A 17,914-nucleotide genomic window follows, 5' to 3' on the forward strand; every position below is an offset into this window, starting at 1 on the left:
ACATAGGCCTAATGGTTTTTATACTGTACAAACCGTATTTTCTATCCCCTTACACTGCTCCTGCCCCCCAATGTCCTCATATTTCACACTCTCCTTGTAATACCCGTGTCATGTCATTATACAAATTTGTGTCCTCATATGTCACAAGTGCCCCCCACCCCACCCCATCCCACACACACACAAGCAATTATTGTGTCCATTTCTGTCAGGTGGGGAGACGCCCAAACCCTTCAAACGCAGCTCTAGACATTAACATGTCCTCACAGGCTACTGACTGCAAACACACTCGCAGCCTCAGCGAGCCTCAGTGTGCAGTGTGAGATATAACAGCGTCAGTGTTAGATGATTCACTCGGCCTGAGAAACAGAAATAGAGAGAGAGATCGCAGAAGAGGACGCTAATGAATGAAATATGTGCTTGTAATTATGGCAGCAGGTATTATAGATTTATGACTCCTGCATATGGATGAACTGAAGGAGCCAAAGAAGCTTTTGAGATGAAGAATATGACTTAAAATCACATCAAAACTGACTCTCATGAGTTTCTTAACACATGATCAGATTCTTATTATCAACAATTCAGTGCATGGTATTAAAAAACTGTTATCATCTTTAATAAAAACGTAATAACTTACTCCACCTCTGAAAAATCTTTTTTTTAAAGTAAAGAAGTACAAAAATAAAACCCCTTTTTAATTGTGATTACATGACATTAATGGCAACAAAATTATTGCTAGATGGGATTAATCGCAATTAATTTCTATGTTAGATTATCTTAATCATGGTTAATTCAAATTAGATTAATCCCGATTCGATGCAATTAATCATGACTAATTTCTATGTTGGCTGAGATATATCGCGATTAATTTACATGAGATTAATGGCAACAAACTTCTATGTTAGATGCGATTAATCATGACTAACTTCTATATTATATGCGATTAATCGTGGCTTACTTCTATATTAGATTAAATTAATCACGACTAACTACTGTGTTAGATGCGCTTATTTATGACTAACTTCTATATTAGATGCGATTAATCACAACTAACTTCTGTTAGATGAGATTATTCGTGGCTAACTTCTGCTAATGAGATTAATCATGACTAACTTCTATATTATATGAGATTAATCACAACTAACTTCTATATTAGATGCGATTAATCACAACTAACTTCTGTTAGATGAGATTAATCGTGGCTAACTTCTGCTAATGAGATTAATCATGACTAACTTCTATATTATATGCGATTAATCACAACTAACTTCTATATTTAGATGCGATTAATCACAACTAACTTCTGTTAGATGAGATTAATCGTGGCTAACTTCTGCTAATGAGATTAATCATGACTAACTTCTATATTAGATGCGATTAATCACAACTAACTTCTGTTAGATGAGATTAATCGTGGCTAACTTCTGCTAATGAGATTAATCATGAATAACTTCTATATTATATGCGATTAATCGGGGCTAACTTCTGTGTTAGATGAGTTTAATCACGACTAACTTCTATATTAGATTAAATTAATCACGACTAACTACTGTGTTAGATGCGATTAATCATGACTAACTTCTATATTAGATGCGATTAATCATGACTAACTTCTTTATTATATGAGATTAATCGTGGCTAACTTCTGTGTTAGAAGAGTTTAATCGCGACTAATTTCTATATTAGATTAAATTAATCACGACTAACTTCTATATTAGATGTGATTAATCCCGACCAACTTCTATGTTAGATGAGATTAATCGCGACTAACTTCTGTGTTAGATTAGTTTAATCGCGACTAACTTCTATATTAGATTAAATTAATCGCAACTAACTTCTATATTATATGTGATTAATCCCGACCAACTTCTATGTTAGATGAGATTAATCGCGACTAACTTCTATATTATATGCGATTACTCACGACCAACTTCTATGTTAGATGAGATTAATCGTGGCTAACTTCTATATTATATGCGATTACTCACGACCAACTTCTATGTTAGATGAGATTAATCAAGACTAACTTCTATATTATATGCATTAATCACGACTAACTTCTATGCTATATGCGATTAATCACGACTAACTTATATATTATATGTGATTAATCAAGACTAACTTCTCTGTTAGATGAGATTAATCATGGCTAACTTCTGTGTTATATGAGATTAATCACGACTAACTACTGTGTTAGATGAGATTAATCATGGCTAACTTCTATGTTAGATGAAATGAATCACGACTAACTACTGTGTTAGATGCGATTAATCATGACTAACTTCTATATTAGATGCGATTAATCATGACTAACTTCTATATTATATGCATTAATCACGACTAACTTCTATGCTATATGCGATTAATCACGACTAACTTATATATTATATGTGATTAATCAAGACTAACTTCTCTGTTAGATGAGATTAATCGTGGCTAACTTCTATGTTATATGAGATTAATCACGACTAACTACTGTGTTAGATGAGATTAATCATGGCTAACTTCTATGTTAGATGAAATGAATCACGACTAACTACTGTGTTAGATGCGATTAATCACGACTAACTTCTATATTAGATGCGATTAATCATGACTAACTTCTGTATTAGATGAAATTAATCACAACTAACTTCTGTGTTAGATGCGATTAATCACAACTAAATTCTATATTATATGTGATTAATCCAGACCAACTTCTATGTTAGATGAGATTAATCGTGGCTAACTTCTATGTTAGATGAGATTAATCAAGACTAGCTTCTATATAATATGCGATTAATCACGACTAACTTCTATATTATATGCGATTAATCACGACTAACTTCTATATTGTATGCGATTAATCACGACTAACTTCTATATTATATGCGATTAATCACGGCTAACTTCTATATTATATGCGATTAATCGCGACTTACTTCTGTCAGGTGAGATTAATCGTGGCTAACTTCTGTGTTATATGCGATTAATCACGGCTAACTTTTATATTTATATGCGATTAATCACGGCTAACTTTTATATTTATATGCGATTAATCACAACTAAATTCTATATTATATGTGATTAATCCAGACCAACTTCTATGTTAGATGAGATTAATCGTGGCTAACTTCTATGTTAGATGAGATTAATCAAGACTAACTTCTATATAATATGCGATTAATCACGACTAACTTCTATATTATATGCGATTAATCGCGACTAACTTCTATATTGTATGCGATTAATCACGACTAACTTCTATATTATATGCGATTAATCACGGCTAACTTCTATATTATATGCGATTAATCGCGACTTACTTCTGTCAGGTGAGATTAATCGTGGCTAACTTCTGTGTTATATGCGATTAATCACGGCTAACTTTTATATTTATATGCGATTAATCACGGCTAACTTTTATATTTATATGCGATTAATGGCGACATCTATGTTAGATGAGATTAATCGTGGCTAACTTCTGTGTTATATGCGATTAATCACGGCTAACTTTTATATTTATATGCGATTAATCACGGCTAACTTTTATATTTATATGCGATTAATCACGGCTAACTTCTATATTGTATGTGATTAATCACGACTAACTTCTATATTGTATGCGATTAATCACGCCTAACTTCTATGCTGGATGAGAATAATCACGACTAACTGCTATATTATATGCGATTAATCACGGCTAACTTCTATATTATATGCGATTAATCACAGCTAACTTCTATATTATATGCGATTAATCGCGACTTACTTCTGTCAGGTGAGATTAATCGTGGCTAACTTCTGTGTTGTATGCGATTAATCACGGCTAACTTTTATATTTATATGCGATTAATCACGGCTAACTTTTATATTTATATGCGATTAATCGCGACATCTATGTTAGATGAGATTAATCGTGGCTAACTTCTGTGTTATATGCGATTAATCACGGCTAACTTTTATATTTATATGCGACTAATCGCGACTTCTATGTTAGATGAGATTAATCGTGGCTAACTTCTGTGTTATATGCGATTAATCACGGCTAACTTTTATATTTATATGCGATTAATCGCGACATCTATGTTAGATGAGATTAATCGTGGCTAACTTCTGTGTTATATGCGATTAATCACGGCTAACTTTTATATTTATATGCGACTAATCGCGACTTCTATGTTAGATGAGATTAATCGTGGCTAACTTCTGTGTTAGATGAGATTAATTGCCTATGTTAGATAAGATTAATCAGGATTAATTTAGGTGGGGTTAATTACAATTAACTTCTATGTTAGATGAGATGAGTTTAAGAAAGAGACTAGACTGAAGAGAGAAACGGCTATAAAGCGAGTGAGTGTCTGATGGACTGCTGGCTTCATCTCTCATGGGTTTATGTGCAGTAATTCAGGTCAGTCTTCTGCATTGCTGTCCTCAATAAAGTGTCCTACTTTCCCTCGTCCTCCAAGAGAAACGAACACTGAGGAACACTGAAGCACATGCAGATCTTTACAATACAACATAGTGACCAGGACTGTCAAAGTCCATGAAACAATACTAAGAGTCGTCCATACAACTCATGGACTTCATACACTGATAATTCTACCTTATTTTACTATTATTTATACTTAAAGTACTGATTAATATTTTGAACAAGTTGTTATTTTCAGATGTTCAGTTTAAGTTTTAGTAACTTTATGTGCGTTTGTCATTTTTATTATTTTCTCTATTTCTTGCTTTATTTTTTTATTTTAGTTTTACTATTAGTTATTTTACTACTTCAAACTACTTTTTAATTTCAGTTAGTTGCCAAGGCAACATTTATATTTTATTTTTTTAAATTAATTATATATATATGTATGTATTAAAATGTTTAATAGTTTTAGTTAATAATTATATTGTTTTATTAGTAGTAGTAGTAGTAGTAGTAGTAGTAGTATTGTTTATTTTAAAAAAGACCATATGGTAAACTAGATTTGTTAAAAAAGTTAGTCAAGACAAACTTTGATGTTAGCTTGAGAAAGCATGACCAGAAAGTTTAAAGTAGGTTTAAAAATATTAAAGTTTTCCAGTTTAAAGTTTTTAAGATTGAGGTTAAAAGGTTTTAAAGGCAATACAGTCTATCAGAAAAACTTATATATGGTTGCTAGGCTATTATGGGATGGTTCCCAGTGTGTTGCTCTGGTAATCTGGGTGGTTGCTAGGGTGTGTCTATGCAGTTGCTATGGTACTGTGGGTGGTTGCTAGGCTATTGCTATGTGGTTGCTAGGGTATTACGGGATGGCTGTCAGTGTGTTGCTCTGGTAATCTGGGTGGTTGCTTGGTGTAGCTAGGCAGTTGCTATGGTACTGTGGGTGGTTGCTAGGCTATTGCTATGTGGTTGCTAGGGTATTACGGGACGGCTGCCAGTGTGTTGCTCTGGTACTCTGGGTGGCTGCTAGGGTGTTGTTATGCAGTTGCTATGGTACTCTGGGTGGTTGCTAGGTTGTTGCTATGGTACACTGGGTGGTTGCTGAAAATAATGACAGAAGCTAATTTTTGCTTTTTGCTTTAGGGAGGAAGCGAGTGTGGCGACGGCACCATATGGAGTAACTGCAGCTCAGGCCAAACAGCCTGAAACGCTGCAGTCTGTGTCTTTATTCCTTTAAGAAACGGAGGCAGAAATGTGTGACACACCTGTTCATGAGATTACAGTTAATTAAAAACTAAACATTACCCATGCCGTCATAAATCACTAATGAAGTGGTCAGATGTGTGTTTGATTATCAGGAACTGAGGAAAAGAAACGAGCCGAGAGAGTCAGTGCAGTCTGAAGTCAGGAAGAGTTGTGCTTGCTGATGGCCGTACTCCTCAGATTGACAGAAAATGCTGTAAAAACACAACAGATTTATGTTATACAGATTTAGCAAAGACCAAAACATCATATGACGCTATAATTGCTTACCATAACCAAACTTACATTACAGTCTTCTGAATACTGACATGTGATTGGCAAAATGATCAAAATAAGGAAACCTTTTCCCCAGTTAATATTGTGTACAATTATAATAATACATATTATTATTAAGTATATTTTATTTGATTATAAAAATTGCATCAAAAAAAGAAACTGAGCTGTTAAGTAAAACCAAGCATTTAATAACTATAATAATTACTATTATTATTATTATTCAGAATAATATTTTATTATAAATTAAAATCAATAAAGAAATATTACTATATCAATATTACTATTGTACTATAAACAATGAGCATTTGATAATAACAATACTTTTATTAATAATATTAATTATTATTATTCAAAATTTTAATTGTATTTATTGAAATGATAAAATGTAAAATCCATAAATAAATAATAATAAAAAAATATTATATATATATATAATGCGTTAGTTTACTAGTTACTTGAAAAAGTAATCTGATTACTTAACTCGAGTTACTTGTAGTGCATTACTTTTCTAGTTACTTGAAAAAGTAATCTGATTACATAACTCGAGTTACTTGTAGTGCGTTACTTTTCTAGTTACTTGAAAAAGTAATCTGATTACATAACTCAAGTTACTTGTAGTGCGTTACTTTTCTAGTTACTTGAAAAAGTAATCTGATTACATAACTCGAGTTACTTGTAATGCGTTACTTTTCTAGTTACTTGAAAAAGTAATCTGATTACATAACTCAAGATACTTGTAGTGCGTTACTTTTCTAGTTACTTGAAAAAGTAATCTGATTACTTAACTCGAGTTACTTGTAGTGCGTTACTTTTCTAGTTACTTGAAAAAGTAATCTGATTACATTACTCGAGTTACTTGTAATGCGTTACCCCCAACACTGGTCATAACCATACATAACTGAACTACTAACCCTAGAGAAAGCGGTTTAACTGATGTCCCGCTCCTCTCAGGTGGACGTCCTGAAGGTGGACCTGGAAAGCGCGGAGTGGAAGGTTCTGGAGAACCTGGTTCTGGATCAGGTTCTAGACTCCATCGGCCTGCTGCTGCTGGAGCTGCACCTGCACTGGGCGGGGTTCGAGGTGGGCGGAGACGAGCCCACGGTGGTCCGCTATTGGTTCAGCCTGCTCCGGGAGCTGGAGCGCGCTCACTTCCGCCTCTACCACAGCTACAGCGACCCAAACAAACCCCGGCTGGTCCTGCACAGAAACCTGCAGAACGCCAGCAGCTCCTTCATCCTGGGCTGGGTCAACACACACTTCGTCCCGCTAGGAGGATCACACACAAACACTTCATAATGAAAACACGAGGCACGATTAAAGACATGAAACTCTCAGAAAACTCTTCTGACCTCCAACAATCGGCGAAAAGCACAGAAAGAACCACTATGAAACATTACTATGGTGATACCATGTTATTTTGGACTATGGTACCATGGTAATACTACAGTTTAATGGGCATGCAACACGGCAGTGTATGAACAGGGTTATAGTGCATATGAAAGGGATGTTTTGTAAAGGGCAATGTAGAACAAAATATGTAATTTTATTATATATATATATATTAAACACATTTGAATTAAAATCAGCAGTTTAAGTGTGTATATATATATATATATATATATACTTAAGTAATAAAATCATTTAAAAAAAGTATGTATTAAAATCAGCAGTGCGCTGTCAAAATAAAAGCCTGACACGTCGGCAAAACAGAAAAACGTATAGGCTGATACCAATAATTAAAAAAATGTCAAATATCAGTTTGCTGATATATCGGGCGATATCTGATATTTATATATTAAACATACTTTTTAAAATTAAATATTAAAATTATTTTTAATTAGAATTTTTTTTAAGTCATTGAATCATTCATTCAGTTTCAGTCAGTGTCATGTCAATCTTGAGTACCTATAGAGTAGCATTGCATCCTGCATATAATAAAAGTCTTTATTTTTTTTATAATTATATAAGAAAGATGCGCTGTTCCGAGTCTTTCCGAAAAAAGCCGAGCGGGTGGGGGCGTGTCGTGTGAGCGGAGCTAAATAATGACGTGTGCACGCTGCTGCTATGTTGAGTCGAGTGCGTCGTAAAGCTGTGTCAACAGCGGGAAAAAAACTTTATTCAAAATAAAAATATGGCTTTTAATCAGATACAGCCATACATCTATGATCCGGAATCAGACCCAGAGGCTGCAGTTGAACAGGAGCAGCAGCAAAAACGACTAGAGCAGGACGTCTCTATGTGGGACAAGTTATACACTAACTATATAATATGCTTAGCGGCTTGTGTTATTTACATATTTATACTTGAATTATATCGTCGTATTTTTGTCTTTGAAGGTGTACATGTGGGAAGTGCAGTTGTGCACGTGTGTGTGTGTGTTTACGCGTGGTTTGTGTAGACATGGTTTTGCACGGCAGGCTAAGTTAGTGTTTACATAGAAAGACACGGAATAGTAGCGCATTTGAATGAAGAAGCGCGCTTATTTAGTTCAACATATTTCCCCACTCTTTGTGTATTGTTGTTTGGAGTGCTTTTACAATACACAAACATAAAGTTACACATATAGTGGCCAGCTAAACGCACTACACATCGCATGCTCCATTGATCAATTAACTATACGTGATCATGTTTGGGCTACTTGATGAGCATAGGCAAAAACACAGACATTTGAAGCAGTCTCACTCACCGCCTGCGGTTCTAACGTTGGGACCTTTATCGTTGGGACTGCTCCATCCTTCAGCATTAGGCGATTGGGAAAATCCGGCGTCGAGCTGGGCCTTGTTTATGAAACAGTCGGCACCGAAATGCAGCGAACAGATATAAACATTCGCGCAACTCAGTTGCTGATCCGGAAAAGCAAATTCCATCCACTGTTGCCTTAACGCGGGGTTTTGGGGAATCTGTGCAGGACTGTCTTGGTCTGGCAACCCGAAACGCACTTTTTTTTGGTGACATTGTTAATTTCTTGAAGTCACATCACCTGAGCAGCGCAGCCTACGAGCCCCGCTTTGATGGGCGTAGCCTCTCTCTCTCTCTCTCTCTCTCTCTCTCTCTCTCTCTCTCTCTCTCTCTCTCTCTCTCTCTCTCTCTCTCTCTCTCTCTCTCTCTCTCTCTCTCTCTCTCTCTCTCTCTCTCTCTCTCTCTCTCTCTCTCTCTCTCTCTCTCTCTCTCTCTCTCTCTCTCTCTCTCTCTCTCTCTCTCTCTCTCTCTCTCTCCATTCAGTAATGACACACCACTGTGTCGCTCAGAGGATTTTAACAAATGTGTTTCGAACTATTTTCAATGGTGAAAGAGCAAAAACATGCAATATTGTGTCTAAAATGCAAGTCACTTGATATTGTTTATTGAACTGTTGTATAAAATCAACAACACATTTGTAATCGAGCGGATATCTGAAGGAAAACCAGAACTCTTCGTGTGATATTAACTATAAATACTGAAAACAAGACTTCTGGAAAGAAACGCAGCCACCAAAGCACACCGACGGCAGAAGATAAACCAGAGACATTTATTATCTTCAAAAAGAGAGAAACGTAAGACACGGTTTCATTCATTAAAAAAAACAAAAAACATGAGCTGAAAGTTTCTGGTGTGTGTGTGTGTACGTTTAGGACTGGATACCAGCCCGATAAAAGTCTCACGTCCGTATAAGAAGCTCTGATTCACCGATTCCGATGTTTGTGTGTGTGTGTGATAGGTAGGTTTAGGGGCTGTGTGTGTGTGTGTGTGTGTGTGTGTGTGTGTGTGTGTTCCTCAGTCCCAGCGCTTGATCTGTCCGTCCCAGCCACAGGTGATAACCTTGGACGTCTCGTGAGGGTGTGTGTGTGAGATAGGTAGGTTTAGGGGCAGGGACAGTGTGTGTGTGATAGGTAGGTGTAGGGGCAGTGTGTGTGTGTGTGTGTTCCTCAGTCCCAGAGCTTGATCTGTCTGTCCCAGCCACAGGTGATAACCTTGGACGTCTCGTGAGGGTGTGTGTGTGTGAGATAGGTAGGTTTAGGGGCAGGGACAGTGTGTGTGTGTGATAGGTAAGTGTAGGGGCAGTGTGTGTGTGTGTGTGTGTGTGTGTGTGTGTGTGTGTGTGTGTGTGTGTGTGTGTGTGTGTGTGTGTGTGTGTGTGTGTGTGTGTGTGTGTGTGTGTGTGTGTGTGTGTTCCTCAGTCCCAGAGCTTGATCTGTCCGTCCCAGCCGCAGGTGATGACCTTAGACGTCTCGTGAGGATGCCAGAGCGCGCTGATACACACTTTATCGTGCGCTTTGATCCGGTGATAAAGTTTCGTCGTCTTCCAGTCCCAGATGTTCAGCTTCCCGTCGGCGTCACCGGAAACCACATAACTGCAGGAAGACACGGAGAGAACGAGTTAAAGACGCCACACAAATAAAACACTTAATTTTTTTTACTATAAAATCAAAGCCATGTGTCTAACCAAGTTGTGTTCCAAATTTGAAGTTGATATCACAAAAATTGAAGTTCCCATGAGAACTGTTAAGTTGCAGTACTAAAAACAGCCACCGGGTGCCATAAACATTGCATTGATAAATTTTGATGCATTTTCCTGTAAATATCTGTTCAAATATCACTTACATCACAAAACAGTCACCAAATATGGAACCTTGAGACTCTGACCTTTCCGACGATATGTGTTTTGTCAAGATTAAAAAAGCTTTTGATTATGAAGTAGTTAAAATAAATGATGTAATATTAAAACATGACAACGCCCACTAGGGGCAGGAGCCTGCTAGAAGAAATTTGAGCAGTTTCCATGGTAACGAAACATCCGATTTCAAAACGGTTTTCACAGGATGAATTTTGAGTTCGTAAGCTTTCAAATGATACCTAATTTATGATGATTACTAAAATATAGGATACGAAAAAAAGGCCATTAAAAAAAAAACAGTGCCAAGCGTACCACCAGTGGGGCGGTGATAGTTAAGAGGTTAAGAAATGTTTCCTCCGAGAGCACTTCCTGCTGCTTGAAGTATCAAATTTACATCACCTCATATCCGGAGAGAAGTCCACCTGACAGGCGTATCCCGCCACCATGTGACCCTTGAAGATCTTCTTCTTGTTGAGACGAAATCGGTTTTGAGCTCCGAAGATCAGGATCTGATTGTCCATGGACTGACAGGCCAGCCACTTTCCTGAGATCAGCACAAAATTCATTCATGTCAGTGGGAAGTTTAAGCGACTAGTGTCTTTAAAAAGCACTGGATAATTACAATTCTGTTGAATTTGTGTTTTAATGTTGGCCTGTTGAATGCTAAACGGATCAAATCCATGTGCAATAGAAATTATTTGATGATGCAGCAATAAATGCATACGTTGTTTATCTTTAAACATGATCAAAACATCTACTCTACTGACAAAGGCTCAAATAAGAGAACAGGTGACGAATATCGGTTTCGGCCAATAGTTAAAAGCACATCGTTGCATCCCTAGTATGGAGGACAAGGAGTGACACTTTCAACTTAATTATTCAAGCATTACAAAAACGGAAATAACTCACTTTTTTAAAATGGACAAACTTATAGACATATTTAATTCATGATTTAAAATAGCTATAAAAATATTGTATCCCCCTATATTTTTAAAATATAGGTTTAGATCAAATTAAATATAAATTTTATTTTATCTAAAAAACAAAAAAACACTACTTTTTCATCTCTGCATTTCTCTGCTTCTCTAGCCTGCTTCCCAGACTAATCCGTCTAAATATCTTGGCATTGTGTTTATATCTTTGATTAATTACTTTTGTTCCTCTTTTGTAAGTCCCTTGGCATTAAAGCATCTGCCAAGTGCATAAATGCAAACTGAAAAATAAATAGACATACATAAAACTATATATTCAATTCATGCTTTAAATATAATAAATAAATACAACTATTTTAAATTTTAGTTTGACAAAAAATATAACTATAAATAACTATTTTTAATTCCATTTTGACAAAATGTAAAAATAAATAGAACTACTTTAAATTAAATTGACAAAAAAAATTGAACTATTTCAAATTCCATTTTGACAAAATATAAAAATAAATAGAACTATTTCAAAATATTTTGACAAAAAATATAACTATTTTAAATTCAATTTTGACTAAAAATAGAACTATTTTAAATTCAATTTTGACAAAAAAAAAAAAAATTAAATTTCATTTTGACTAAAATATAACTATTTTAAATTCAATTTTGACTAAAAATAAAAAAATAATTATTTTAAATTCAATTTTGACTAAAAATAAAAAGAAATATTTTAAATTTCATTTTGACTAAAAATTAAAAAAATAATTATTTTAAATTTCATTTTGACTAAAAATAGAACTATTTTAAATTCAATTTTGACTAAAAATATAAAAGTAAATAGAACTATTTTAAATTCCATTTTGAAAAAAAAGATTAAAAATATCCATTTTAAATTCCATTTTGACTAAAAATAAAAGAATAAACAATTTTAAATTCAATATTGACTAAAAATATAAAAATAAATATAAGTATTTGAAATTCAATATTGACTAAAAATATAAAAATAAATATAAGTATTTTAAATTCAATTTTGACTAAAAATAAAAAAATAATTATTTTAAATTCCATTTTGACTAAAAATAAAAAAATAAACAATTTTAAATTCAATATTGACTAAAAATATAAAAATAAATATAAGTATTTTAAATTCAATATTGACTAAAAATATAAAAATAAATATAAGTATTTTAAATTCAATTTTGACTAAAAATAAAAAAATTATTTTAAATTCCATTTTGACTAAAAATATAAAAATAAATAGAGCTATTTTAAATTCCATATTGACTAAAAATATAAAAATAAATAGAACTATTTTAAATTCTATTTTGACTAAAAATTTAAAAATGTTAAATTCCATTTCGACTAAAATTATTGTACTAATATTTAGACTAACTTTTTAAAACTTGTTTATTATTTTACGAATTATAACATGGTTTTATTATTAAATCTTGAATTGAATATTTATTATGTGCATTTATCAGATACTTTTATCCAAAGGAACTTACAAAATCTTTAGACTTCTTTGCCAGTCTTGAGCAAATAGTAGCGAACCTAACGCTGCCTTCACGTGCTCTCGGAATTATCGTAAATACGAGTTTCCTAGGCAAAAATTGCACATGAATGGCCTTTCACTTCAAAATTTGAATGGGATGAGCTCGTAATCACGACTTCAGAAGTGGGAATTATCAAATTTCCTATAGCAGTGAAGGCGACATAAATGACTAGTTCGTGGGAAACTATCCCTGCGTCCTAATTCGCACACTATCCATCCTAAATAGTATTCGAAAATAGAATTAGTACGTCCCAAATCATGGGACATCTGAAAAGGGTATTAAAAAGATACCCGGATGGTTTACTATTTCCCGTCAGAATTCGAAGTTTGGATCGATGTGCACTCTAACGGCTGATATTGCCCACAACCCATTGCGAGTTGGACGAGGATTCGATTAAAACTACAAATGTGGATAAAAAGTGTTACAAAACTAAAAACATGGCGGATGTGCGAGTTCGACGGTTAAGTAGAGAGGTTTAGATAAAAGGGGTTTGAGTGATCAATTATCAATATTTAACCTGACTAAAGATATTTATTCAGTGTTGTCCACATTATATTTCACCTGCAGCAGCACTGAGAACTTTTGTAATGACACGTTTGGCCGTCAACTTTTAAATGCATCATTATATTTAAACTGCAAACACACGAGGAGAGTCGCTGCGTTAAAGACACACACACGTCAGATCAACGAGCGGCTACATTTCTCTCCCATACGGCAGGAGATTAAACTGAATGTGGACGATTTTAACTGTGGCGATGATTGACAGGCCAGTTTAAATGGTTATGGGATGCACGTAACTAAGCAACAGAGTCCATTATACATGGCGAAGTAGTCCCAAAGCTTGCATACTTTTCTGCTTCACACTCAAAAGTATCTTTTTCTTCACAGAAAGAGTACATACTTTTAGGTCGTAGTATAAGTAGGCGAATTGGGACGCATCATAAATGTCTCTGACCATCCTGACCTTGATTCGGTGTCACCTGATCGCAATTAAACATGATATGTATGAGTATGCGAATTGGACTATTAAACACTTTTGACTGCATAAACGAATCGTCTCGGATAAAGGAGGGAGTGGCACCGGTTCATCTGCACCTCAGAAAAGCAAGAAATGTTCCCATGCGGCAGAGGGAGCGAAACAAGATCAATTATTGATCAGAGAGGAAGCGATCCGATCGGGACGTCACATGACATTCACAGCACCAGATGTTTATGCAGGACGTCACTCACCATTGGGCGATAATGTGACCGCGGGCATCGAGTGCATGCTGGGCTCAGCGATGTACTTAAAGTCCACCGGAATATCCCTGAAAAAAAGATCAATGGCACATCGTGAAGCATGTGTTAAATAAATTACATTTTAATGTGTTGGAAAGAGTCTCTTCTGCTACATATATTTGATCATAAATACAGGGAAAATTATTAAATATTCCTCCAGTGTAGATCATCTGTTACACTTTACTATAAATTTATTCTCTACGTGAATATATAGTAAAGTGTGATTTATTCCTGTGATCAAAGCTGAATTTATCATCATTACTCCAGTCTTCAGTGTCCTTCACTGATCACTCTCATATGATTCTCAAAAAACATTTATGATTATCAATAATGAAGTTTGAGAAGAGTATAATTTAAAAAAAAAAAAAGGTACTTTTATACATCAAAGATGGATTAAACAGATCCAAAGTGAAAGTAGAGACATTTATAATGTTACAAAAGATTATATTGCAGATAAATGCGCTTCTTTTGAATTTTATATTCATCAAATAATCCTGAGAAAAAAAATTAGGATCACAGTTTCTACAAAAATATTACTTTTTTACATTGATAACAAATGTTTACATTATGCATTTACTTATTGGAAAATTAAATAGCATTTATTTAACAGATGAAAGCAAAATAAATAAATGTTAAAACTTTAATTTAAATGTTAAACTGCTTATTTTTTATTTTTGTTTTATTTTTTCAGTTGTTTCTTTTGTCCTGTACTGCTCTGCATTTTATTCTCTGCTATGTACAGCACTTTGGTCAGCCTTGGTTGTTTTTAAATGTGCTTTATAAATAAATATTGTATTGTATTAAAACAAACAAACAATTCCCAGTGAAATTATATGTCAATAAATAAGATTAATCAATAGAAGGATGTGCAAAGGCTTATTTTATTTTACACATACGTATATTTAATTCCTATGAATTAAATGAATTATGACCCCGAGTTAGATTCATTTAGCAGACAATATTGATTGATTCATAATTTGGTCCTGATCCCTTTATTAAACAGATTTTTTTTAAAATAAATTAAATGTAAATAATAATAATAATAAACAAACAAATAAATTAAATGACGGCTTCCCAGAGAAATTTAATTTCACTAAATAAATAAACCAATGAATTAATTAAAGCACATACATAGGCTTAATTTTCTTGATAATGTACATCAATAAGTAAACAAATAAATGCACATACATCGCCTTTCTGAAGGATCATGTGACACTGAAGACTGGAGTAATGATGATAAATTCAGCTTTGATCACAGGAATAAATCACACTTTACTATATATTCACACAGAGGACAGATGATCTACACTGGAGGAATATTTCATCATTCTTACTGTATTTATGACCAAATATAAGCAGCTTTGGTAAGCAGAAAAAACGTAATAAATCTTACAGCTGCCAAACTTTTGAACAGTTGTGTACATCACACATACACACACATATATATATATACAGTCTTGTTCAAAATAATAGCAGTACAATGTGACTAACCAGAATAATCAAGGTTTTTAGTATATTTTTTATTGCTACGTGGCAAACAAGTTACCAGTAGGTTCAGTAGATTCTCAGAAAACAAACAAGACCCAGCATTCATGATATGCACGCTCTTAAGGCTGTGCAATTGGGCAATTAGTTGAAAGGGGTGTGTTCAAAAAAATAGCAGTGTCTACCTTTGACTGTACAAACTCAAAACTATTTTGTACAAACATTTTTTTTTTTTCTGGGATTTAGCAATCCTGTGAATCACTAAACTAATATTTAGTTGTATGACCACAGTTTTTTAAAACTGCTTGACATCTGTGTGGCATGGAGTCAACCAACTTGTGGCACCTCTCAGCTGTTATTCCACTCCATGATTCTTTCACAACATTCCACAATTCATTCACATTTCTTGGTTTTGCTTCAGAAACAGCATTTTTGATATCACCCCACAAGTTCTCAATTGGATTAAGGTCTGGAGATTGGGCTGGCCACTCCATAACATTAATTTTGTTGGTTTGGAACCAAGACTTTGCCCGTTTACTAGTGTGTTTTGGGTCATTGTCTTGTTGAAACAACCGTTTCAAGGGCATGTCCTCTTCAGCATAGGGCAACACGACCTCTTCAAGTATTTTAACATATGCAAACTGATCCATGATCCCTGGTATGCGATAAATAGGCCCAACACCATAGTAGGAGAAACATGCCCATATCATGATGCTTGCACCTCCATGCTTCACTGTCTTCACTGTGTACTGTGGCTTGAATTCAGAGTTTGGGGGTCGTCTCACAAACTGCCTGTGGCCCTTGGACCCAAAAAGAACAATTTTACTCTCATCAGTCCACAAAATGTTCCTCCATTTCTCTTTAGGCCAGTTGATGTGTTCTTTGGCAAATTGTAACCTCTTCTGCACATGCCTTTTTTTTAACAGAGGGACTTTGCGGGGGATTCTTGAAAATAGATTAGCTTCACACAGACGTCTTCTAACTGTCACAGTACTTACAGGTAACTCCAGACTGTCTTTGATCATCCTGGAGGTGATCATTGGCTGAGCCTTTGCCATTCTGGTTATTCTTCTATCCATTTTGATGGTTGTCTTCCGTTTTCTTCCACGTCTCTCTGGTTTTGCTCTCCATTTTAAGGCATTGGAGATCATTTTAGCTGAACAGCCTATCATTTTTTGCACCTCTTTATAGGTTTTCCCCTCTCTAATCAACTTTTTAATCAAAGTACGCTGTTCTTCTGAACAATGTCTTGAACGACCCATTTTCCTCAGCTTTCAAATGCATGTTCAACAAGTGTTGGCTTCATCCTTAAATAGGGGCCACCTGATTCACACCTGTTTCTTCACAAAATTGATGACCTCAGTGATTGAATGCCACACTGCTATTTTTTTGAACACACCCCTTTCAACTAATTGCCCAGTTGCACAGCCTTAAGAGCGTGCATATCATGAATGCTGGGTCTTGTTTGTTTTCTGAGAATCTACTGAACCTTCTGGTAACTTGTTTGCCACGTAGCAATAAAAAATATACAAAAAACCTTGATTATTCTGGTTAGTCACATTGTACTGCTATTATTTTGAACAAGACTGTATATCTTTTGATTTTAGACTGACATTTAGGTGTTAACTATATCCACATGTAAACATGACCCAAAAGGATTCTGGGCCGTAACAGCTTCAGACATTCATCAGGTGAACTTCAGTTCTTCAAACAGATGATTGTTCTTTGAAGCTGCAGGTCTTTAGTGCCATTTTTAATCTTTTATCTCACTCTTGCTGACACTTTCTCTCTACTGACACACACACACACACACACTTTTGAGTTTTGTAATCCATCTACAACAAAGAAAGCGCCTCCAAACTGGAGCAGAACATTGACACCTGAGGCACGGGAAGAGAAAAATCCCTCGAGACGACCCAGAATAACTCACCGCATGAGAACGAGAACAAAGCGTCACCTGCAAACGACTTCATAAAAACTGGTGATGCACCGGAAATTCATCAAATGAAAATATTCAGATGAAAGTTTTGGGAGGTTTTGGAGAGCAGAAATCATTGACCGAAACAGTGACGTTTAATTAGTGCTTCTCAGATCCTATTTCGAAGGGTGTTCAGCATCTATTAACCTATAAACTGTCACAACGCTTTGGTATATA

The 17,914-nt window shown here is 34.8% G+C and overlaps 2 protein-coding genes across 3 annotated transcripts in view; one reads left to right on the forward strand and one right to left on the reverse strand.

Annotated features, from left to right (window-relative positions):
* The window catches only part of mettl24 (methyltransferase like 24), a 23,484-nt gene extending 15,977 nt beyond the window's left edge, over positions 1–7,507 (forward strand). Inside the window, exon 6 of one of the 2 annotated variants that reach the window (XM_067418323.1) lies at positions 6,878–7,505. In XM_067418323.1, the coding sequence (XP_067274424.1) occupies positions 6,878–7,222 (345 nt within the window). In that variant the 3' untranslated portion in view covers positions 7,223–7,505. Of the gene's footprint in view, positions 1–6,877 lie in introns of both variants that reach the window. The other variant, XM_067418324.1, reaches the window with a different exon arrangement.
* Positions 7,508–9,411: 1,904 nt separating this feature from the next.
* The window catches only part of cdc40 (cell division cycle 40 homolog (S. cerevisiae)), a 30,502-nt gene continuing 21,999 nt past the window's right edge, over positions 9,412–17,914 (reverse strand). Inside the window, exons 13-16 of the mRNA XM_067418321.1 lie at positions 14,227–14,303; positions 10,920–11,064; positions 10,035–10,257; positions 9,412–9,966 (exon numbers count right to left, since the gene is read on the reverse strand). Coding sequence (XP_067274422.1) covers positions 10,080–10,257; positions 10,920–11,064; positions 14,227–14,303 — 400 coding nt within the window. The 3' untranslated portion in view covers positions 9,412–9,966; positions 10,035–10,079. The remainder of the gene's footprint in view (positions 9,967–10,034; positions 10,258–10,919; positions 11,065–14,226; positions 14,304–17,914) is intronic.

This window comes from Pseudorasbora parva, chromosome 15 (genome assembly GCF_024679245.1).
Source record: "Pseudorasbora parva isolate DD20220531a chromosome 15, ASM2467924v1, whole genome shotgun sequence".
In the NCBI taxonomy this organism is placed as follows: domain Eukaryota; kingdom Metazoa; phylum Chordata; class Actinopteri; order Cypriniformes; family Gobionidae; genus Pseudorasbora; species Pseudorasbora parva.